The sequence below is a fragment of the Pygocentrus nattereri genome, chromosome 4 (assembly GCF_015220715.1).
Source record: "Pygocentrus nattereri isolate fPygNat1 chromosome 4, fPygNat1.pri, whole genome shotgun sequence".
NCBI lineage: Eukaryota > Metazoa > Chordata > Actinopteri > Characiformes > Serrasalmidae > Pygocentrus > Pygocentrus nattereri.
Window position 1 is genome coordinate 49111529 of NC_051214.1, and position 24930 is coordinate 49136458.

Consider the following 24930-nt stretch of genomic DNA (forward strand, 5'->3'; position numbering starts at 1 on the left):
CAGCACAAATATAACCATTTTATTTACTATCCAGAACTATTTTTTTTTAAATATTGATTATGGTAAAGTAGTGGTCATGCTGATGGAGTGTTTTACCTTGGAACATGTTTCATGTATCCCTCTGCCATGAATGGATTAAAATACATTTTAGTCCAAAACTTTATCCCAAAACTACTGTAAAACATTCCCACACACCACACAGTGCAGTCATAGCCATTTCATGTAGTACCTTTGTGTGTGGGAGCTTTTGGGGTGGATGTCTGGTTCCTGTCACCACTATGAACAACTTTGACTCTGTAAGTTTCTCTAGAACGAAGCTTGTTATATCGAACCAAACTGAATGATTTTGTTGACTTGTTACGCATTCAATTTTGCTTATATAAATAAATAAAAAAATTGGGGTGTTCCCCCTTTAAAATGAATAGTGCCTTTGTGATGAGCTCTAAATTAAGATTAAGTGACCTTTATTAGTCCCACAACGGGAAAATTTCACTTCCGCATTTAACCCATCCGTGAAGTGAAACACCACATACACTCTAGTGAGCAGCCCAATCCGCAGCGCCCGGGGAGCAGTTGGAGGTTTGGTGTCTTGCTCAAGGACACCTCAGTCATGGACTGTCAGCACTGGGGATCAAACCGACGACCTTCCAGTCACAAGGCTGGTTCCCTAACCTCCAGCCCACGACTGCCCCCAAAACCTTGTCAGAAGTGGGATTCGAACCCACGCCGCCAGGAGAGACTGAGACCTGAACGCAGCGCCTTAGACGTCGTTACATTTATGAAAATTCTGATATTTATTTCTATGGCAAAAAAATTCTGAACATACTCTATATGAAAACGGTACAGGGTTAGGATTAGGATTTGGGTTGAGGTTAAGCTTAGGGTTAGGATTAGGGCCAGGGTGAGGGTTAGGATTGGGTTTTGGGTTAAGCTTAGGGTGAGGATTAGGGTAAGGTTGGTTTTGCTGGCTAATGAAAGTTAATTATTAAGTCTACTTCATATAACATAACAGTACGTCTGCTTAATGTAAGTCATATATCAACAGTACATCTTCAAGGTATTTACTTCAGTGCATTCAGACGCTGCACTACTGCTAATTCACTGATAGGTTCTAGATGTGTCACTGATAATCTGTTTATTAATCATCTACAAACCAGTTGCATATTCCAAGACAGGCGGTAAAAGGCTGAAAAAGGCCACCAAAGGGTCCCAGATTCTTTAATTCAGCTTTCAGTTTGCTTAAGACACCATGTGGTGCACCTGACTGTCCCAGCGCAGGTCATCTTGAATGATGATCCCCAAGACTAGCGTGACAGACCTCTGTGTTTACGTTCACATATACATGCCTTAATTGAGTTAAATGAGACGTTGGAAGTGAAGGGTTATGTGGAGATTGTCTACAGAAGGCAGAATGGAGAAGGCCGGTGTATGTGTGCTGTGCTGAGCTCTCCTCTCCTACCCTTTGCTCAGTATCTGTGGACTCAGGGTTTGTCCTCTTTGCCCGTGTCTGATCATAGCTCCATCATCCTTCACTGAAGCTCCTATGACAGCTCCTGTCAAACAGTGTTTTCTGCAGCACACATCAGGTTTAGCGCTGCTGATGACCCGGAGACAAAGGCTGCGCTCACACTGCAGGACCGGTGTGGCCCAAATCAGATTTTTTGCTGTAAATGTAACAATGATGTGATTTCATCGAATCCTTCTCAGTCCCATCTCATGCGCTTTCATATGTGCTTGTAGAACAGATACATAGCCTTTGTGTTGCCGTAGCAACTGTAACAAGAACGAGGGTGACCACATGTGACCACCTGAGACTCAGATTTCTTTACAGTGGTGGTGATGGGAACCAGGCGTCGCCATGACTACAACACAAATATAAACGTTTTATTTATTATCCAAAACCACCAGTGAACCTAGACGAGTCTTCTGAGTTTTATATGGAATGTATGGAATGTTTTTTTTTCTTTCTTTGGCTCTATTTATATCATAACCATTGAATTATGTAGGAATTTGGAGGAAGTTGGTGGAATTCCCATTTTAATGCCAGTGACCAAGATAATAGTTTCTATTTGGGGGGGGGGGGGGGGGGGGGGTGCGTGGAGAGCAGACTTCTGTCCCTACAACCTTTGGGATGAGTTGGAGTAATCCAGAACTGACTATCCAACATCAGTACCTGACCTCAACATGCTCAATAGAATCCTCACAGCAATGTTCGACATCTAGTGTAAAGCCTTTCTAGACGAGTAGAGGCTGTTACTGCAGCAAAGAAGGACGAGCTCAAATCAGATCAATGGAATCAAGCCTTGTTGGTCACACAGATGCAGTGAGATGCTTTTACAGCTGTCAACAGAATATGCAATAAAAATGATAAGAGTATAAAAAGAAGAGGAGAATGTTAAATATGAAAATAAAAGGATGTAATAAAAAACGAGGATATGTGCCGAGCAAAAACTGATGTGCATGCGAGCATTTAAACCTTTTCTGATATCAGAAAAGACGCTGGTTTCTCCAACCGTTCAGCATCGTTACACCTCGCATTGACGCAGGCATGTTGAGTTCGTGTCTGGATGGGTTCTGTTTACACGTTTCACCAAAATGACTCCATATGAGATACGATTTTACTTTTCCAGCGTAAAAACGAAAAAACTTGTATGTCAATTCCATTGAACTTTTTTTCTTTCTTTCTATAAGAGTGTGTGCATGTGTGTTCTGCTGAAAGTGCAATATGTCTGCGGCTTAAAAAAAATTGTTAGTTTTGTATGGTGTGTGTGTGTGTGTGTGTGTGTGTTGATGTTTCCCTGCTAGCTGAGGATTTTGCCATTATACACACTGAGATAGCAGCAGAGAGTGATTTTCTAGCTGTGGCTCAGAGGCTTCTTGGGCTGTTTGGGTGCATCTCAGCTATGATGCAGTCTGGAACAGCCACTTGAGTGGTGCTATATTGAGGCTATGAGATTCGCTGGACTGTGGACCTGATTGACGTGACATCGCAGCCTGGGCTTCCTGCTTGGTTGATGCTGCAGTGCAGCTGTGGGGCTGTCTGGACGGGTAGTTTTTGGCTGCATGAGCAGCTCTACACTGCAGCTATGAGGCCTTTTGGGCCGGCCACTTGGGTATCGCTGCGTTGCAGCTATGGGGCTGCCTGGACCGGTGGCGTTCGCTACCCCTTGGTGGCTAAGGATATTTTCGGCCTTCTGTGTGAGGCGCTGTAGTTGCAGTGCGGGACTTGAAAACGCGCCTCAATGCAAAGTGAAACGAGCCAGTAGTCTACCGTGCATACGCGGTGTACGTTGATCTTAGCTGCTTGCGTTTCCATGGCGCCACCGCCACAAACATTGCATCTGACAGAAAAGGGCCGTCTAATTTTACTGTTGCTATGACAACTAACTACTCCAGCGAGATCCCGTCCAAGTTGGCAGCGAACTTCCCCGAAGGCTCTGAAATAAAAATCCTCCCACCGCACGTCTCGCTCACCTCACCTGCAGACGGGCTCTCAGGCCCTCAGCAGCAAGCTCCACTTCACAGCATGAGCCAGGACTTGGTCCAGCCGTCTGTACGTTGGGTTCCCAGATTGGCTGCTTTCCCACCTAGTTTTCTTTTTTAATTTTTAATGATGATCTATTTTTAATGAAGTCATATGGCAAATAATGACAAAATATGAGCTTCTCCTGCCAGTGCTGTGAGGGATTTTGGACAGAGGCATACCAATTTAAAAAGATGACATGACATTCAAATGGATAACCACATGTTCACAAAGTGTTTAGACGCTTTACACACGTAATGATCACATTTGACATTTTATACATAGTTTTACTTCTGAACCTCTTTTTAACTGTGTTATGTAATTATATGTATACAGTATTACAAGCATCACAATGCAAAATCCATTTTAATTGGCTTTCCTTTTTAATAATGTGACATTTAAAACTACCACTGTGAAGAAATGAAAACATAAATAGGAATGTTTCCCTCATCAGTGATCTCATTTTCTTGATGTTTTCATATCTTCTTAAATTCTCCTATACAGGCGCTGAATGTTTCATATCAAAATGCTCCGCTGTCTTCATCACTCCTTTCCAAAACCCGCTGCAGCAACTCCACCAGTTCTTACTTTTGAGTTTTTTTTCTAGCATGGGATTAAAATAACCTGGGATTATTTCTACAGTTTGCTTTATAGCATGGGATTAAAATAACCTGGATTATTTTACAGTTTGCTTTATAGCATGGGATTGAAAAAAAAAAAACTGGGGTTATTTTACAGTTTGCTTTATAGCATGGGATTAAAATAACCTGGGCTTATTTGTAAGATTTGCTTTATAGCATGGGATTAAAATCACCTGGGATTATTTGTACGATTTGCTTTATAGCACGGGATTAAAATGAGCTCGCATCACTGTAGGTTCTTAGTTTTTATTCATGTATGTACTGATTATTTGTAAACAAAAAATGTTATTAAACTGTCAAAAAGTTGCCAGCACAGCAGTTTTCACAGGTTTAATATAACCAGGGATTATTTCTACAGTTTTGTAGCATGGGATTAATACAAAAAGGGTTATTTCTATGATTTATTTTATGGCACAGGAGTATAGTTTGGGATTATTTCTATGGCTTATTTTAGAGCATGAGGTTAAAACATTTTTTATTTCTACAGTTTGTGTTGTGCAACAGTGCGGTCACCTCACAGCGAGGAGGGCCTGGGTTCGAGTCCCCGGCCGGGCGATAGCGGTCCTTTCTGTGTGGAGTTTGCATGTTCTCCCCGTGTCTGCGTGGGTTCCTCCGGGTTCTCTGGTTTCCTCCCACAGTCCAAAGGCATGCAGTCAGGCTACTTGCTCCTATGTGTGTGTGTGTGTGTGTGTGTGTGTGTGTGTGTGTGTGTGTGTGTGTGTGTGTGTGTGTGTGTGTGTTATGCATCTGATTTCTGCAGTTCTTTTATGTAACCTGGGATTATTTCCGTAGTTTGTAGTTATTTTATGGTTCATTTTATAGCACATGATTAAGATGATCTAGGGCTGGTTCTACGATTGGTTAAGTATTCTAATAGATTAATAGTAGCAGATTAATAGTACACTCTTAAAGATGGTTGTTCCAAGGTTCTTTAGTAAAGAAAATGGTTCTGTATAAAATCACAAACACAAACTACTTACATTTGTGATTCAGATCGATGGAGAACGTGCTTTAGATGGTTCTAAACGCAACCTTTTTGAAAACGGTTCAGCATAGCACCAAAAATCGTTCTTCTATTGTTATGATATCAGGCCTGTTACAATTAAAGAACCCTTTTTGGTGCTTTTCAAACAGGTTCTAAATAAAACCATATACAGCACGTTTTGTGAAGAACAGTTTAATCGTGCAAAGGGTTCTTTGGGTGTTCATGGTTCTATACAAAACCTTTTTTTTTTTTTAAAACCATTGATGAACTGACTTTTTTAAGAGTGATGGGTAAAACTTGTCTGAATCTTTTCTGGTGCAAGACTGCATCGTCTGTAAAAATACTCAGACGGCTGATTCGTACGCACTGGTAATAATGACATTACCACACCGTCCCATGTGAAACCGATCCCATTCCCAAGTAGTGAAAGCAGGACTCGGTTAACTCAGTTCAGGCAGACTCCAGAATTCATTATACAGGGTTTGCTATGACAAAGTGTCGGCCCTGAAATCTTCCACTGAAACTACTGAACAGAACTCCATACTGCTTAATAACGTAAGTACTGAGGAGAATTGAAATGAATGGGAGAGCAGAATCAGCAGGTTCTGCATGTCAGCCGTGTTGTGGAGACCCACATGTTCTCCCTCAATCTGCACCCTGAAACAGCCTTGTTTACTTTCCCTTTCCTGTGTTCCCATGACAACAGTGGTCGGGCACTCTAGAGCACCAGTCGGGCTGTACATCAAAGTCTGCGACCCACCTGAGCTGCGAAATGAGCTGAACCTATTTTGGCCATAACAAAAAACAATGTTGCTTATATATTAATTACACAATCAAATACATACGTATATGCATATATGCACACACATCGCATTGGTTCTTCAAGGGTTTCCTCTTTTGTAAAACCGTGAACACTCAAAGTCAGAGAACCCCTTTATTTAATGTACAGTATAAAACGGCCCTTTAAGGGGAGTTCCACTAATTTCCTCTAAGGGTTCTGCTTAATTAAGTGACCGACATGTAAACATGGTTTGGTGTGGAATGCTTCATCCTCGAGAAGCTGACAGAGTCAGAACTGTTCACGGTGGTCATAGGAACCAGAGGTCCGCCTCTAAAAGCTCCCACACAGACGGATCATTTTATGGTAGTTTTGAGAAGATTTTGAGCTTGAACTCCTCACGGTGGTTGTTGTGGGGCAAAATAGTCCCCAAAGGAAACGTATTACTTCCGATTTATGTGCATTTTCTATTTTTCTGTTTTTTTTATTCCCTATTTTTCATCAACATTCCATATAAAACTCCAAAGGCGCATGTAGGTTCACTGCTGGTTTTGAATAGCAAATAAAATGGCTATATTTGTGTTGTAGTCATGGTGACCAAGTCCAAAAGATTGATGGACTTCTTCCCCTTTAAAGTACAAGCTCGTCATTTTCAGGAGATGTTTAGTCACTACATGTTTGTTCTAGGAATTTTCATGCCCTACTGTATATTAATAAGGAAAGGGTGTGGAGATTTACGTCTGCTGTTAAAAAGTGCTATTTTATTATTTATATATTATTATTTTATTATTATTATGTGTAAAGCAGCATCACAGGCATCTTCTGTGTGATTTTCTTCTCCCTCCCGCTGTGAGGTTACGCCGCATGGCTGTTGTGCTGATCTGTTGTCTTGCGTTTAAACGCAGCCGGGGTTGGACGGAATGAAGTTTAGCCTTTGTTGTCGTGGATACAGATGCTGAAACCTCCCTCAGCCACGCAGCTCTGACACTGGAGGCTGTCAATCAATCACCGTGAGGATGCTCGCTGTCTGAGAGACCGTGAGGAGAAGCCCTGAGGCGTGCTGGAACATGGACTGCTCAGAGTGTGGTTGTGTTGTGATGATACAAACGGCAGTGTGCAAAAGTGAGAGTCCCTCTTTCATTTATTCAAACTGCAATTAAAACTAAAAAACAAACGACGCAGACGCCTCAGCAGCTGCATCTAATCTCACGTGCTTCGGTGTTCAGTCTGTCACTCCTTACCTTTGTTCCAGCTTCCGTTCTTTTCAGGAGACTCGCTTTCAGACACTCCTCCAAAGTTCAGTCTTAGAAGTTAGTTGTTGAGGCTTCTTGACGGCTGCACGTCCTTTCAGACCCATAGCGCTCTGTTTTCAGATCTGAAGCAGCTTGATTTTCTCCTCTCTTTCAAAGATGAAAGCTTTAAGTGCTGCTTATCTGATGGGGGCAGTTTTAGCGTCTACCAGGTCTTCCAGGTGGTTGTTAGGAGTCCATATCTTTCTTACCCTTTTTATGGGTACCAGAAACGGCCATAATTCATGTTTTTACATTTTCCAACCACACGTTTTCTCTCGGAACTAAACAAGTTTTTTTTTCTGTACCTTTAATATTGCTATATGTAAATGAGCTCTGTTCTGATTTGCTGTGCCGTATTGTGCCTCATGCAAAAATCAGTCCGGGTGAGGCATTCTTTACAGCTTCCGTATGTAGGGGCTACTAAGCTACTGTAGGTGGAATAGACAGATGTATGTAAATATGTGGTTTTTGGTGAAACAGTGGCTGGTTTTTGTGGCTTAGTTCACATATATCAACCGTAAGGCTTGGAGTTCAATTATTATATTTCAGGAAAAATCAAACATTCAGTTTTCTATAATATGGGCTCTTTGATCATTTTCTTAATTCCTAATTTCAAGTTTGACTTTCTCCTTTCTTATGCAAGCAGATTATTTTAAAATTCACTCTTAAAGATGGTTCTTCAAAGGTTCTGTAGTGAACATAATGGTTCTATATAGAACCTTGAACACATGAACATGATTAATGGGTTCTTTGCATCATACTTGAGATTGATGGAGAGTATACTGCATATTGCTCTACGTAGAACCTTTTTGAAAAGGGTGTTATATAGCACCAAAAAGGGGTTCCACTGTTGTTACAAGATTATTCATCAATCTGAAAAACCATTTTACCATGCGAAGAATCATTTAAGAAGGCCGATGGCTGTTTGAGTGTTCATGGTTCTACGTAGAACCATTTTCTTTACTAAAGAACCCTTGAAGAACCACCTTTTTAAGAATGTATGTCTAATCTCCCCTGAACTTTCTCCTGCACATACATTAGCAGTCGTTACATTTGGATGGGTTGTATCCTTTTTTAGTGTTTATTACTATATTTATTACTATTTTTATTACTAAATAAAAGTTTTGTTGACACACTCAGATAAACCCACATGTGCTGATGTTTGTGCATATGACTAATTTTGCACTAAAAAGTTGGGCCACGTCGTTCCCTTAAACCGAGGAACAAAGATTATGATATGATATTAAATGAAATGAAAATAACATAAAGCTTGTAACAGTAGAAGAATTTTTTGGTGCTCTCTCTCTTTCTCTCTCTTCTCTCTCTCTCTCTCTCTCTCTCTCTCTCTCTATATATATATATATATATATATATATATATATATATATATATATATAACATTTTGAAAATAGAACCATATATAGCACAATCGCCATCAATCTCATATTAATATGCAAACTGTTCTTTAAGTGTTCTATATAGAACTGCTAAAGATGTTACAGTGCCGACAGTAAGTGATTCATTTCAGACCATCATTCCTCTTTTTCCATCTCTCTTTCCCACGGTAGGAGAGCTGGTCATGCCGCCCGGAAAGCGAGCGGATGGTCCGAGCAGTGGCAGTGTGGCAAAGGGCCTGAGCCCACTGTATCAAGACCAACTGTACCAGGACCCGATTCCAGGCGACCTTTCTTTGGCCCTGTCCGCCTCTCTGAGTCGTGCCCAGGATGAGGAGCTGACCAGCCTGAGCTGGCTTCATGAGAGCACGGACCTGTTGACCAGTCTGGGCCACTCAGGCCTGCGCAGTGTGAGCCCCCTGCAGGACTCTCAGGGTTACTGCGAATCTTCATCGCCATCTCCGTCAAACTCTCCCAAATCCAGCGGTATTTCGCCGGGACACGGCCGCAAACCGCCGTACTCCTTCAGCTGCCTCATCTTCATGGCCATCGAGGATGCGCCGGCCAAGCGGCTCCCCGTCAAGGACATTTACGGCTGGATCCTGGAGCACTTCCCTTACTTCGCCAGCGCCCCTACTGGCTGGAAGAACTCGGTGCGGCACAACCTGTCGCTCAATAAGTGCTTTAAGAAGGTGGATAAGGATCGCAGCCAGGTGTGTGGGCTTTTTTTTAGAGGCTGGATTTTGCAGAGATATGATCTTAAAAATAAAGGCTCATTGGCTTATTTGGGGTCTTTAGTGATGTACGGGTAATTAGTTATGCTGTAGTATTTAAATACGGTGAAAGCATTAAAAAATAATGATATTTTCTTATTATGACTCCTTTGAATTGTTATCACCCGTTTGCTATGCTGCTAATTCAGGACCAGATAGTCAAAAAATACCGCAGCACATGTTCCGTTCCAGTACCAGTCCCCAGTGCTCTCGGGTGTGGGTTTTTACTTTTGTAACGCAGGTAATTTACACATCAGTTAGCTGGAACCGTGCAAGATAACAAAGCTACTGTTGTCTTATCTACCAAGCTACAGCTGAAAATGCCACAGGGCAGGTTTAATTTAAGTGATAATTTTTTAATCCCACAAACGGCAAAATTCCACCTCCACATTTAACCCATCCGTGAAGTGAAACACCACATACACACTAGTGAGCGCACACACACACACTAGGGGGCAGTGAGCACACTTGCCCGGAGCAGTGGGCAGCCCTATCCACGGCACCCGGGGAGCAGTTGGGGGTTAGGTGTCTTGCTCAAGGACACCTCAGTCATGTGCTGTCGGCTCTGGGGATCGAACCAGCGACCTTCCGGTCACAGGGCCAGTTCCCTAACTTCCAGCCCACGACTGCTGCCTTTGTTAGCTGTGTCATCAGTTTGTGCCGTCCGTATTTCATACATCCACTTCTAATCTAATTACTTAAAACATATCCATTCACTGATCAGACTTTTTTTTTAAAACCTATTAATTAACATATTTAACCTATTAAATTATTATTAACCTAATAATAAATATGTACAATGAATGAGGCTCCAATGGAAAAAAGCCAAGGAGCAGGAGATGTACCTGCAAGGATTCCGCTAAGATAATTTAGCTAACATTGAAACTTCAAATTAACACCTCAGTGTTAGACATCGTGTGTTTCGTTGTGCTAATACATCGTTTAATAATCATAACCCTCTCGAAAAAACCCATAGAAGCCATTAAGGGTTTCTGTTGGTTCCAGATCAATAATAACCCGGATAGCAGACAGTTTCGGACCGATTCTGGCTTTCCTGTGTGAGTGTTGGTTGACTGCTGGGTAAATCGTGGGGCAGTCGTGGGCTGGAGGTTAGGGAACTGGCCCTGTGACCGGAAGGTCGCTGGTTCGATCCCCAGTGCCGACAGTCCATGACTGAGGTGTCCTTGAGCAAGACACCTGACCCCCAACTGCTCCCAGAGCCATGGACAGCTTCATACCTTGTGTCTACATTTGTGGGACAATTCTGGCATGAATGTTGGGCCAGATTTGGGCCACATCCTTTAGTTCTACACACTTTACAGTGTGCAGCGCCAGATAAGGGCTGAGGACCCAGACGTATATTGGGCCAGAACAAACCAAGGATGTGGCCAATCAGTGGGCTGGACACATTTTGCCAACTGGGAATGGTTTTGTGTTATGTTTTGGCTTTTTCAGTTGGTTGATATCACAATCGTAAGGATCATAATGCTTTAACTGGTGACCAGTGGCTGATTCCAAATGCATCTGATGGTTTTCTGATAGCACAGTGTTCTACAGGAAACCGTTGGGAAGCATTGGAAAACCTTGGAAACCACTAAGCCAATTCCGGTCAGAAAGCAAAATCATTAGGTTTCTCATGGTGTTTTTCAGCAGGGATGAGTGTTAAATATTATGTTAAAAACTTTTAAAATACGTTTTAGCAACAGGTCCAAACAGTGCCACACACCACAGTTAGCTTAGCTAGTAGGCTAATAGTAGGCTAGTAGGTTCCAAGCAGGTTTAATTTCATTTAATTCCTCCAGCACCAGCCGCTCGACTTCCGTCCCTTAGATTTGAATGATCTTCTAAACTTCTGTCAATGTTGCCTCAATTAGCCAGAATCATGTTCTGTGGTTCTGTGGTTAGCAGAGCTGTTATGCTAGCTTAGCTAATGCTAACTAGTCTCTCTCTCCGTGCACTGAATTCACTTTTATTTGGTGTCTGAACATTTTTTTAAAAGCGTTTATGTTCCTTACGCTACTTTTTCAGATATGTATGCACTTTTCACCACCCCAGCAATACAGCTGTAATATCTGGAGAAGGTATCAGAACAGTAGTTACTGCTCAACCCGACGTTCAGTGGATGGTTCTTTGTGAATGAAGTGCTCGAAGTGAAGGAACCTTTTTCTAAAGTTTGACTGAATCTTGAAGTTTAGGGTTGAATCTTGAATCTTAAACACGATGGAAGTGTTTTTTACCAATTGAAAGTTTTTTTCCTAGAACCGCGCATCCAAAGCAGAACCATTTCAGTGACCCTTTTGAGAGGTGCAGTGAATAAGGGTGAGTGTTTTTTGGCTGAACGAGCGATTGGATTTTTCTGAAAGGGGTCATATCAATATTTTAGCAGCGCACTGCTTTTTAGATGCCTTTCAGTGTAAGCGTGCTCTCAGGTGAACAGCTCTTGGTTGCAATTTTTAGGGTCTAAAAACGGCCAATCTTAAGGTTTATTTTTGTGTTTAACTAAATATGAGCTGCTCTTCTTCTATGAAGAGCCCAGCCCAGTTTTAGGCTTTAGATTGAGGCACAGGGCCTGAAAATATTCTATAAAGGAGGTTCATGAAGTCTTGGAGTCTTTGGCACCAGTGCTTTTTCCATTGGTCATTGGTCTGGTAGTAGAGGTTGCAGTGTTATGGTTTTCTGTGTTTACTCAAGATTTGTACCCATCTAGTGATACTCAAGGGGGACAGTACTGTTCACCGCTGACTTATTAAGCGTACATACTTTGTTTAAGACATTTTAAACAGAATACCATTGTTCAGATGGTACCAATGCGGAGTTAGAGGTGTCATTGTGCTACATAGGGCTGCTCACCCTGCTGAAAAAAGCCAACACATTTATATCTCCACCTATTCAGTATATCCAGCACTGTCGTTTATCCCCACCCATTCATGCTGAGGTTATAAGGAGTGCTTTTTGAATAAGAATCGGGAGTTCATTTGCATATATCGGTCTGAAAAGCATAGTAACAAAAACAGCCTGGTTCATTCTAAGGGATACAAAGAGGCTGGAAAACGGTCATGCAAAAATGAATTATGATGTTTTTGGAATATGAAACCACACAATCGAAGTAAACCACAGACACATTAATCTCGTAGCTCCAGTGCTAAGAATGAAGAGGCAAACTTCAGAAATGAAATATGTCTGATCACGAAGGGTGGGCCATTGGCAAAATTAAAACGTACCCATCTATCCCATGGAAAACTCTCGTCCTGTGGGCTTTGCTGTGACGTAATGACACCCCTGATTGTTACGGCAGCGGAAGCGTCCCTGCAGAGGTCAGAAGAAGAGCAGTGCTGGCAGAGAGCTCAGTGTAGTTCGTGAACCTGCAGGCTAAGAATGTAAGAGCGAAGAAGCGCCTGCCATCTGTTGTATCTGTTCGACTGCCGTGAGTGGAATGTGTAGTGCAGTTTATGTCTGTAAACAGTTCGGAGAAATTTAGTCTTGATGGTTTAGAGCAGGTCTGAATGTCTGAACGTGACCGTGGTTATGGAAATGGGCTCGTCAGTGTTATTGTATTATGTAATTGTGCCTTCAGTGGAAGTTAAGCGTGACATAGAGCGGAGACGCCTTGCATGAAATCACAGCGGCGTCGTTAACTAACTACACACTGTCTGCAGGAACAGAGCGTGTGAGTGTACAATGCTGTGCAAAAGAGAGACCACCCTTCATTCAATCAATTTTCAATCAAAAAAGATATTCGGTGCAAGTCGTTCTTTTTTCAGGAGACATTTGTGTCAAGATTAGATAGAAGATATTCTACTTGCAGAAGAAAGGAGAAAGTCAAAGGAAAATAAGTTGGAAAAAAGCAACAATTTCCAAAAGAGAAAATGGAGCTCATAACAAGACCAGGTAGACCCCAAAACTGCCCCCATCAAATAAACAGCACTGAAAGCTTTGATCTCTGAGAGAGAAGAGAAGATCAAGCTGCTTCAGATCTGAAAACATCCACAGGTGTTTCTGTCCATCCTTCCACTGTGAGAAGACCACTCAGCGCTGTGGGTCTGAAAGGACGTGTAGCTGTCGAGAGGTCCTCACTGAGAAAAGGAGACATCAAACAAAGAAGCTGAACAATGGACTGACCGCCTCAGAGTCCAGACCTCAACACCACTGAATGTGTTTGATCACTGATTGTGAAAATGATCAACCAACTTCTAGGACTGAACTGTGGTGGTGTGTCTGAAGGTTTACTTGAGAAACTGAAAGTGAGTCTCCTGAAAAGAACAGACGGTGTAATAAAGGGAAAGAGCGACACGCTCAACACTCAGACATTCAGATTAGATTTAGTTGTTCTTATTTTCCATTAATTTTCATTTTTCATTTTTCAATTTCCATTATTTTTCCTGATGCAGAAACATAAATAAGTTGGACTTGATGGCTGTTTTGACTTTTAATGTAAGGCACTGTAGCAGTATACATTTACACCCCCGCCCCCCCGTTCCTACTCTCATCATCCATTCTATCAGCCCCACTGACCATATAGGAGCACTTTGTAGATCCACAGGTACAAACTGTTGTCCATCTGTTTTTCTGCATATTTTGTTAGCCTGTTCCTTAATGGTCAGGACCCCCAAGACACTGACGTAGTGGTGGTGTGTTAGTGTGTGTTGTGCTGGTCTGAGTGGATCAGACACAGCAGTGCTGCTGGAGTCTTTAAACACCTCAGTGTCGCTGCTGGACTGAGAACCAAAAAACATCAAGCCAACAGGGTCCTGTGGGCAGCGTCCTGTGGGCAGCGTCCTGTGGGCAGCGTCCTGTGGGCAACGTCCTGTGGGCAGCGTCCTGTGACCACTGATGAAGGACTAGAGGATGACCAACACAAACTGTGCAGCAGCAGATGAGCTGTCGTCTCTGACTTTACATCCACAAGGTGGGAGTGTCTAATAGAGTGGACAGTGAGTGGACACAGTGTTTAAAAACTCCAGCTGCACTGCTGTGTCTGATCTACTTGCACCAGCGCAACACCCACTAACATGTCAGCATCACTGCAGTGCTGAGAATGACCCATCACCCAAATAATGCCTGCTCTGTGGGGGTCCATGGGGGTCCTGACCACTAAAGAGCAGGGTAACGAAGTATGCAGAGAAACAGATGGACTACAGTCTGTAGAACTGCGAAGTGCAACTGTATATGGTCAGTGGTGCTGATACAAGACGGCGTTCCTAATACAGCGCTCAGTGCGTGTTTATATACATTCTACTGTAGAGTCTCGCAGCGTTGGTGTGAGTGGAGGTGGATGTGTATTTACCTCCGTCTTCCTGCTGTAAAGCCACTCTGTCCTGCTGTAATGCCCTATAACTCCAAATGCGGAGAGTTTCTCTGTGTATTTATCTCCATGGCAACCTGACTGCAGTTGACATGAAAACTATCCAGTCGCTCTAGCAACAGCAAAACTGATCTGGCGGTGTTGTTATTGTGTGTACGTGTTACTATATATACATGCTGCAGCTGCGTACAGCAACCCATCTAAATGATCATCAGGTGAGAAGCAGTTCACCTGCTCAGCATATCAGATATCTAAGAGAGAAATGCATGTTTTCAATATGTGCTTATTCCCGAAGGCTCTCTCTCAGGAGACTTGATGTTAAAGGAGAATTCCTCTGGTCATTCAGAGCGGTTTGGTGTGAAATGGCTCAGATTTCTTTACACTGGTGGTGATGGGAACCAGGGGTCGGCATGACTACAACACAAATATATATATATGGAATATCGACGATGGTAAAATATAACATATCTGGAACAGTAATGTTTCCTTCGGATACTGTTTTGCCTCATAACACCCTGAATATAATGTATCCCTCCACAATGACTGGACTTTAAGGCCGGAATCAGTGTCTCCGACATCAGGCAGTGTATTCATAACTATTTAATGTAATAACTTTCTGTGAGGGAGCTTTTAGAGGTGGACGTCTGGTTCCTATCCCTGTCACTATGTACGGTTCTGACTGCATTTCACATCAGACCACTCTGAATAACTCCGTTTACATCTCAACCACTTAAACATGCAAAAAAATATGTCCCTTTAAGATTTTATCAAACAAACAAATGAATAAATAAACAAGTTCTGCAAAGTTAGCCACATGTTTTGGCCACAGTGGCAGGAAGTGCTATGTTGTCCACTCACAAAGCTGGTGTTGGTGAAATGGTCTGCAGCTTCACAGCTCTAAAGCGTGCAGTCTGAGCTGCTCCTCAGTCAGAGCACTAGAGGAAGATTGGCGTCCTGGAGGAAAGCCCAGCTTCATACCAAAAAAGTCTGCAGACGATATCGCTTTCTATTCACGACGTTCGCTTTTATGTTTCATTTTCTGTTGATTTTTATTGCACCACAGTTGGTTCCAGTCTCACAATGTGATTGGCTGAGAGGCATGAGTGTCTCATTGCCCCTTTGGAACTGAATTACGAGGTGTAGTGGTTGAAATCTTGGGACACTCAAATAAACAGAATATTACTTCATTAACAGGCTACTAGCTCTGCCCTGCCAGTCTGCAGTGTTAGTAGAGGAGGGTAAAGTAGCACCCTCACTGCTGGGCTTTATTTACATCTAGGGTATCATATTCCGTCAAAGAGGGCAATTATTTATTATCGCCCACCCCCAATTCTTCTGCGACGTGAAGCTGAAGTCAGCTATTCGTCAGCTTTGTGTGGGTTGTGGGTTTTCCCGTTCCACCTTAAATGGTGCAGAATTCGTGACGCCCAAGGCTCCAGAATGTAACTGCTGCACCATTTAAGGTGGAACAGGAAATTGAGTAAGCTAGCCACTGAGACATCAGCTGTTACTAGTGATCTTTAAAGCTTGTTAGGAAGGAAAGGACCATGATGATGCATTGAAATGACACTAAACTAAGATTGTCATGAGTGTTTTTCAGTCAGGACGCTGCGTCAGCTCGATTAGAAATGTGCCTGTACGCAGTGAAAAGACGCGTTGCAGAGCGTCGAATAAGTTCAAGCCATTTTAACTTTTGCTGTAAGGATTCTGACGTGGGGCCACGTCAACCAATGGAAACGTGGAGGCAAAAGATGGGTGAGAACCCGAGATGGACGAGAGCCCTGACATTGCGTGCTCTTTTCCTGTGCAGTGTGACTTCTTGGCTCTTTATATGACCGTTACCATGCGTCTGCGTGTGCCGCTCCATCCTTGCACTGTCTAGTGGACGGGCACCCTAGGGGCTAAGTGGTAGGGGTGAGGGGTGAAATGGGATTGGGCCGAAAACAACAACCAGCAGTTGTAATAAAAAGTAGCAGCCAGTAAGCCTGCCAGAAAGAAGGGCTGCAAATGAGCGACAGCGATGACGGCACGACAACGACTGTGTGATCAACACAGAACAGACTAATTTATTATAACGTGTGGCTTATTAATAAAGTAAATGATGTCATTGTCATACACGGTAAATAATTACCCAGTCACATCTTCGAGACAATAAAATGATTCGTTGAGTCTTGATTATGTAATTTCTTTACTCTTTCAGCTAAATGTCGTGTTCAGAAATCAAAATTGAGCAACAGCATCCTTGAGCCACTCCGTTTTAACTATAAATAACTTATATAAATATGTATAGATGTATAGAGACACTTTCTGAAGAGCTTTATTTATGGCCTACCCTCCTGTATTCTTTCTTTCTATATATCATTAAAAAAAATAACCTTTATGGCACTGAAGTGTGGCAGCTGCCCTAAAAAATCATCATGACCAATAAAAATGCTCCAAAATTACTTGTGATAAAATATCTTTACATTAGCTGACATTAGAAGTAAAGACTGTAAATTTGCCCTTTTGAAGATTTTTTTTTGGACAGTGATGATCTGCTCTTTATTTATTTTTCTTTACTATTTATTTATCTTTCTATTTATGCAGACCTATGCATTACATAAATGATCATTAGTGATATGTGATGTTTTATTAGGTCATGCCAGTTTATGATACATACCTGTTTAAACTGCCTGTACACTCTTTAAAAATAAATAAATAACTAACTAAATAAATAAATAATTGAAAAACTTTCTTTAGTAAAGAAACTGGTTCTCTGTAGAACCATGTACACTCAAGGATCCATAGACATGCTTAAATGCTTCATTACACCATGGAAGCGTTCTTCTGAGTGCCGAGCTGTGTTGTATATGAACATATATTTTTGAGCATAGTAATTATAGAGGAACCCCTTTGGGTGCTATATAGAACCACTTATAAAAAAGTTCATGCACGTTCTCCATCAATCTGAAGAACCATTTCATTATGCAAGGGACACTTTAATCATGCATGGAGGTTTCTTGAGTGTTTGTGGTTGTATAAAGAATTTCTCTTCACTAAAGAACCTGGAGAACCGTCTTTTTGTAAGAGCGTACACTTGATGTGCTGTTTCATTATTGTTTATATTTCTGAATATTGTAACTACAGTGCCTGTGTTAGTGCGGTGTTTCCCGCTCTAGAGCTCAGTTGAAAGTTTGCAAGCTTTTCTAGTAAAGGAATGATCAGTGTTATCAAAGCCAGTCCTAAAGATGACTATCAGATAGATTAAAGCCAGCTTTCCTCTGTTACCTCCTCGTTTCTGTCATCGTGGCCCATATTTTGTAGGACACATGACGGCTGAGATCAAAAGAATGGGTTGCCGATTTTCACGGCTCGTTTGGGTTGTTTCTTTACAGGGTGGGGGGCTTTTCAAGCTTTCTGACGGAGCGCCAACAGCTTAATTAGGAGGGGAGGTGCTTCTTTGATCTAAAAATACAGCCTGGTTTGCCCGCAGAGGAAGGAAGTTAAAAAGATTCCTCTGTCTTTCGTCAGACGGCACTGATAGTTCAGTATTGGAGAGATAAGACGGTCCTAATCCTCTTCTGTACCTTTCAGTTTTCTGTCAGCTTTGTTGCTCGTCTGTCTGGGCTAGAGGAACGTTTGGGGAACGTTTGTGGAGCGTTCTGGTGGCCGGGTTAAGCAGCGTACCCTGTGGGTCAGGCTGATGCTTCTTAATCTTCCTGATTGGGAGAATAGGACAGCTTGGAAGCTCTAGATCCCATTGCTGGTAAATGCAGCTCATACAGTGTTGACGAATACGGCCATCTAACAGAAATCCAACTTCTTATTAGGGCTCCAACATGGATAGGGTGCAACCTATTCCTACAGTGTAGGGATTATAATCGTTTTCACACAGACGCCCTCATTTTTAGAGGCTCAAAAATAACTGGACAATTTAGCCGTCGTAAAATTTCATTTTTATTTTTGATACCTTGTTGCAAATCCTGTGCAGCCGATGACTTCCTGAAGTCTGGAGCCAAGACACATCACCACACACTGGGGTTCCTCACTGATGATGCTCTACCAGGTCTTTACAGCAGCTGTCTTCAGTTCCTGTTTGTTTGTGGGACATTTTATCTTCAGTTTCGTCTTTCAATAAGTGAAATGCATGCTAGATTGGATTGAGATCGTGTGGGAATTGCGGAACATTCCACTTCTTTGCCGTAAAAATGTCTTGGGTTGCTTTCGCGGTGTGCAGTGGGTCATTGTCTATCTGCACAAGGAAGTGCTGTCCAAACAGTTTTGAAGCATTTTGCTGAATCGAAGCAGATAATATAGTCCGATGCACTCAGAATTAATCCTACTGCATTCATTCGTAGTCACCTCATCCATAAATATAAGGGAACCGATTTGACTGGCAGCCACACGTGTCCACAGTGTAGCTCTACCTCCACCACGCTGGACGGATGAGGTGGATGAAGTTCCCGCTCTTCTGCTTCTTTCTTTTCTGATACGTGTTGGTACATGTGACTAATATAGTGGGCACCTTTTCTGTTCTCCACATTGCAGGTTGGGGTTCAGTTCAGTCGTGGCAGTCGTGGGCTGGAGGTTAGGGAGCCGGCCCTGTGACCAGAAGGTCGACGGTTCGATCCCCAGAGCCGACAGTCCATGACTGAGGTGTCCTTGAGCAAGACACCTAACCCCCAACTGCTCCCCAGGCGCTGCAGATTGGGCTCCCCGCCGCTCCGGGCAAGTGTGCTCACTGCCCCCTAGTGTGTGTGTGCTCACTAGTGTGTATGTGGTGTTTCACTTCACGGATGGGTTAATTCCCTGCCTGGGCAATCAACACAAACTATAACACTCCCTTCACCTGCCTGTGTAAAATGATCAAATTGTAACTTGCTCTGGATTAGAACGTCTGCCAAATGCTGTAAATGTTAATCTTCGTCTGATCTGTCCATAACACGTCATTCCAAAACTATAAAGTAACTCTAATATTGTCATCCTGTTTTTGAGGCCTACCAGTGGTTTACATCTTGTGGTAAACCCAGTGTATTTACTCTGGTCTTCACTTGATGACGTTGACACAGATACTCCAACCCCCTGGAGGTTGTTCTCGATCTGCCAAATGTTGTATTGCTTCACCAGCAAGTAGTGCAGTGAATGCTAGAAGAATTCTTCTGTCATCCACCGCATTCGTTTTCTATGGCTGTCCAGCCCCTTTAGTGTTTCTGCAATCACCATTGCAGCCTTTGTTTTTAAATTCAGGCTGTGCATGAAAATATTTTCTGAAAATGGCATTAATTCAACAAAAGTAAATCAAGTCAATTAAAAGCAAATAAATAGTTTTTTGTCAAGGTCTCATGGGATTTCCACCTGCACCACAAGACATAAACACAAATTAATTAAACCAAATGTTTAATTGTAAAATTTCAAATGTTGAAATTATGTTAAACTGAAACAAGGAAATACTAGGAGTGTGTTTTATTTACACAATGAACAACGGAAATGCACAAGTAATTTCACCAACTAAACGCCAAGAAATGGGTTGCAGTTTGTCTTTTGACGTAAATGGGTAAAAATAGCTGTCAATCAAAACAGGATTCAGCCTTTCGTCTGATCCTTCAATCATTTTGCAGAAGCTCCGCGTCCAGACCCGCCCACAGCTCCATTCACCACAGAGACGCTCTGCGTTCGGGGGCGGGACAAAATCGTGGCATTTATCCAATGAGCGGCGAGTTTCGAAGCAATGAAAAAGACGTCCCGTTTGAATGAGCGGACCTGTTGAAGTGAAAAGACACTTTTAACGCATTTGTAGTGAATGAAATGTTAACACAACTGAACATGTTTGACATTTTAGGGCAAGCTGAGCTTCCCTGGCAGTCTCAGAGAAATCGCCACTGCTCCGTCCGTCGCTGCTACGCGCCCTTGAATTATAACTTTTGAAACACGATTCTACAGATTCTCCGTCGCGCTGTCGGATCGGTAACATATACACTCTGGTTGTAACTTGAAGTTCACCTTCAAGTTGTGTCATGTTAGGTGCTTTGGGAGCTGTAGGAGCTCGAGGTGGGCATGGGGGGTTTCCACTTCCACCGCACTCCATATCATTACCAAGACAATGGGCGTTAATCGCTTCACAGCAGGGGAGTGGGCTACATGGTCGCTGGTTTCCCTTACGAAAATTTTCGTAGCTCGCGGAAGATTAGTGTTAAATGGCCAAGGGCCACCAGAAGGCCCCAAATTTTGCCACACACTTTTCTATAATCTACGAATAGCTCAGGCAGTTTGCACTGAAGTCCCTATACTGAATAATGTGATAACAGTGATGTCAACACTATTAAAAAAGTTAATTTACCTTTAATCAGTTGAGTTGGAAATGTGATAGTAGATTAAGTTTAGCCAGTTTATATAACTATTTTGGATCTGAAATTTGACTTATTATAAAAGTCATTAAATTGTGTTGAATTTTTATCTAGACTGCTAGGAGACTAATGTCAACTTCTAGCAAACTGATTGTTTGAGATGCAGATTCAGTGGTGGACAGTAACTGAGTAACTGAGTAACTGAGTAAATGTAATTGGTTTCTGTACTTTAGTATTTTTGGTGTATCTGTACTGAAGTTTCTCCGTTCTGGGGTCTTTTTCCTTTCACTCCACTACATTTCAGAGTCTAATATCCGACTTTTTCCTCCTACATTTTGAGAAATCCGTTGTTCCTTTTGGTTTCTGTGTGTATAAAAACGTCACATGTCAAAACGAAAGAAGCGCAAAGCCAGAGCACCAATCAGGGCCCAGCGGTCACTTTGTTTAGAGCTGGTTTTGACCTGTTGGTCATACCGACCCAGTGCAGCACGCGGTTCAACGTCAGCGCAGCAGCGTAAAACTTTGGGAGAGTCTGTTCAACATAAATGATGAACTAACCTAACTTTGTGTAAATAGAGCTCAATATAGAAATATGTCCACATATGCAGTCGAGACTGACGCGGCTTTTTTCTGAATTTCTACAAACACCATTTCATTTTATAGTAAATGAGTTTGGGCTGGTTTATGTTTATGAACAGACGCCTACAGATCAACATAGTAAAGGAGCTCATCTGTGATCCTGAGTTTAAAGCCAGTTTTTATTCAACTTAAACTTGGAACTAAGTTGTAAATAAATCTGAAACTGAAACTTTGCTTGTGTGTAAAAAGTGATTTCAGAGCCACTCGGTTCTCCCTGATGGAAACTGTTTACCTTCAGTGTTTTGTGCTTCTGATCATTTTAATAGACGTCAGCGTCACTAATTAATGACGTTCTATTAAAAGACTGGTTTACCAAGAGAGACGCTGGAGGACTTTCACCTGAAATGAGTTCATGAAGCCAGTCTGGTTATAAAAATGATAACAGGACATCAGAGCCAGAATTCCTCTTTTAGTACTTTTACTTTATACTTAAGTACATTTGAAGGTAAATACTTTAGTACTTTTACTCAAGTGGAGGTCTAAAGGGAGGAACTTCTACTTTTACTGGAGGAATATTTTACCCTGGGTGTCTCTACTTTAACTCAGGTACATGACTTGTGTACTTCGCCCACCTCTGTGCAGATTTCAGGAGACTTGGCTTGTAGTATTTATAGCAAAGCACATGTGATAAAATAAACAGAAGGAGTTCCAAAAACATAAATAAATAAAAAAAGACTAACAGAGGAAGAATGCCTTCCTATGTAAGTAAAACACAGTTCATGTACAAATATACACATTTTAGTGTCAGTCTCATTGGTGGAAGTCAGTCAAGCTGAAATCTTCTTTCATTACTGCCTGCTTGCATTGAGCACTTTAGCACTTCAACATCAAAGAACATGCGTCCAAAGTCCGAGAGGCTGGAGTCCAGAGATTTGGATTGGGCTTCCGTGAATGATTGTGGATGTGCTGAAGTGAGTCCACAGTAGAAGACATAATGTCTCGCTTAGCCAATTAACAGAATAATAATTGGTACTTTTGACGCTCTTGATCACTGTACACTCCGAGGCCCAATCCCATTCCTTATTTTAACCCCTGCCTCTTGTTTGGACACAGTGGGACAACCCTCAAATAAAAAAGAACATTACTTCATTTTTAAGGCTACTAGCTGTGTTTTGTAGGCGACCCAGCCAGTTTAGGGAACCATCTGCCTTCAAAGAGGACAGTTGTTTATTATTGCCCACCCCTAATTCTTCTGTGATGTGAAGCAAGTCAGCTATTCGTCAGCTTTGTGTATGGCTTTTCCCGTTCCACCTGGTGCAGAGGTTCTGATGCCTGAGGTTGTATGTCTGTAACTGCTTCACTGTTTAAGGTGGAACGGGATGTATAGCTTGCTAGCTACTGAAGCTTTAGTTGCTGATTTTTTTTTTATGATTATTATGAAGAAAAGGACCATAATACATTGAAACAACATTAAACTAAACAGTATGGTGGTTATAATTTTTAAAATAATTTAAGCAGAGAAAATATTCCCATTTGTGGGTTTCTTTGGTCACTTGCGAAGCCATTGCCAGTTTTTCTTTTTTTCTCATAACACTCTGGAGTGTGCTTCTGGGACCTTCATTTGGAAGGCCATGTACCCCTCTATCTCAACAAGAATCAGGATACTCCGATTGAGGGATAAGTGATCGGGACGAGGGGTGAAATGGGATCGGGCCTTAGGCAGACAGGAACATTGGATTGGACTTGTGTGGATGTGGAAATGTACTTTGTTTTACACATACACAGAATTTTGTTATCCTTGCTGAACTTCTACCAGGAAAGTGTGTACCACACACTCTTTGCTGTAGGGTGCCACAGGGGTCAGTCTTAGGGCCGCTATCATTTTCATGATATATGCTAATACTTGGCCATATCATTAGTGAACATGGAGTCCACTTCCATGGCTACACTTACTACACACAGCTTTATATCTCTGTTGCACCTGATGAAACAAGTGCTGTTGATTAGTTAGTTGATTGTTTATCAAGTTTAACAAATTCAATGAATAATTTCTTAAACTAATGAAGATAAAAATGAAATTCTCTATCTGGATCTACTGCACACAAAGCACAGATTGCGAGTGAACTAGGAGGTTTGGCAACATGCACTATATTTCCAAAGGTATTCGCTCCTCTGGCTTCACACGCATATGAACTTGAGTGACATCCCATTCTTAATCCATAGGGTTTAATATGATGTCTGCCCACCCTTTGCAGCTATAACAGCTTCAGCTCTTCTGGGAGGGCTTTCCACAAGGGTTAGGAGGTCAGACAAGGTTTGTGAGGTCAGACACTGATGTTGGACGAGAAGGCCTGGCTCACAGTCTCCGCTCTAATTCATCCCAAAGGTGTTCTATGGGGTTGAGGTCAGGACTCTGTGCAGGCCAGTCAAGTTCTTCCACACCAAACTGGCTCATCCACGTCTTTATGGACCTGCTTTGTGCACTGGTGTGCAGTCATGTTGGAACAGGAAGGGGCCGTCCCCAAACTGTTCCCACAAAGTTGGGAGCGTCCAAAAGTCTCTTGGTGCTGAAGGTTTAAGAGTTCCTTTCACTGGAACTAAGGGGCCGAGCCCAACTCCTGAAAAACAGCCCCAGACCATGATCCCCCCTCCACCAAACTTTACACTCGGCACAATGCAGTCAGACAAGTATCGTCTCCTGGCAACCGACAAACCCAGGCTTGTCCATCAGATTCCCAGATGGAGAAGCGTGATTGGTCACTCCAGAGAACACGTCTCCACTGCTCTAGAGTCCAGTGGCGGCGCTTTACACCACTGCATTCCACGCTTTGCATTGCGCTTGGTGATGTAAGGCTTGGATGCAGCTGCTCGGCCATGGAAACCCATTCCATGAAGCTCTCTACGCTGTTCTTGAGCTGATCTGAAGGCCACATGAAGTTTGGAGGTCTGTAGTGATTGACTCTGCAGAAAGTCGGTGACCTCTGCGCACTATGCCCCTCAGCATCCGCTGACCGCTCTGTTATTTTACGTGGCCGACCACTTCGTGGCTGAGTTGCTGTCGTTCCCAATCGCTTGTACAGAATACCTTTTAAGCTCTTCTGTTTATTTTTAGGGACACTGATAGGCTGGCAGTGTGTCAGACTGTTTCACTGAATTTCGGTTTTCTCCTGATGATTTATGTAATGGTGCTGTACAAAAAAAAAGGTTTATTATTATATTTTTAATTGGCAAAGAAATAATGGTTAGTTGCTGTATTATACAGTTCTACACTTGGAAAGAAGGCAGTATTTGATTGATTAATCTCTCTGTCTGTCTCTCTCTCTCTCTCTCTCTCTCTCTC

General features: G+C 42.4%; 1 protein-coding gene across 1 annotated transcript in view; it reads left to right on the plus strand.

Moving 5' to 3' along the window:
- Positions 1-24930, plus strand: part of ches1 (checkpoint suppressor 1) — a 61763-nt gene that overhangs the window by 14992 nt on the left and 21841 nt on the right. The window contains exon 2 of the mRNA XM_037537932.1: positions 8788-9326. Coding sequence (XP_037393829.1) covers positions 8799-9326 — 528 coding nt within the window. The 5' untranslated portion in view covers positions 8788-8798. The remainder of the gene's footprint in view (positions 1-8787; positions 9327-24930) is intronic.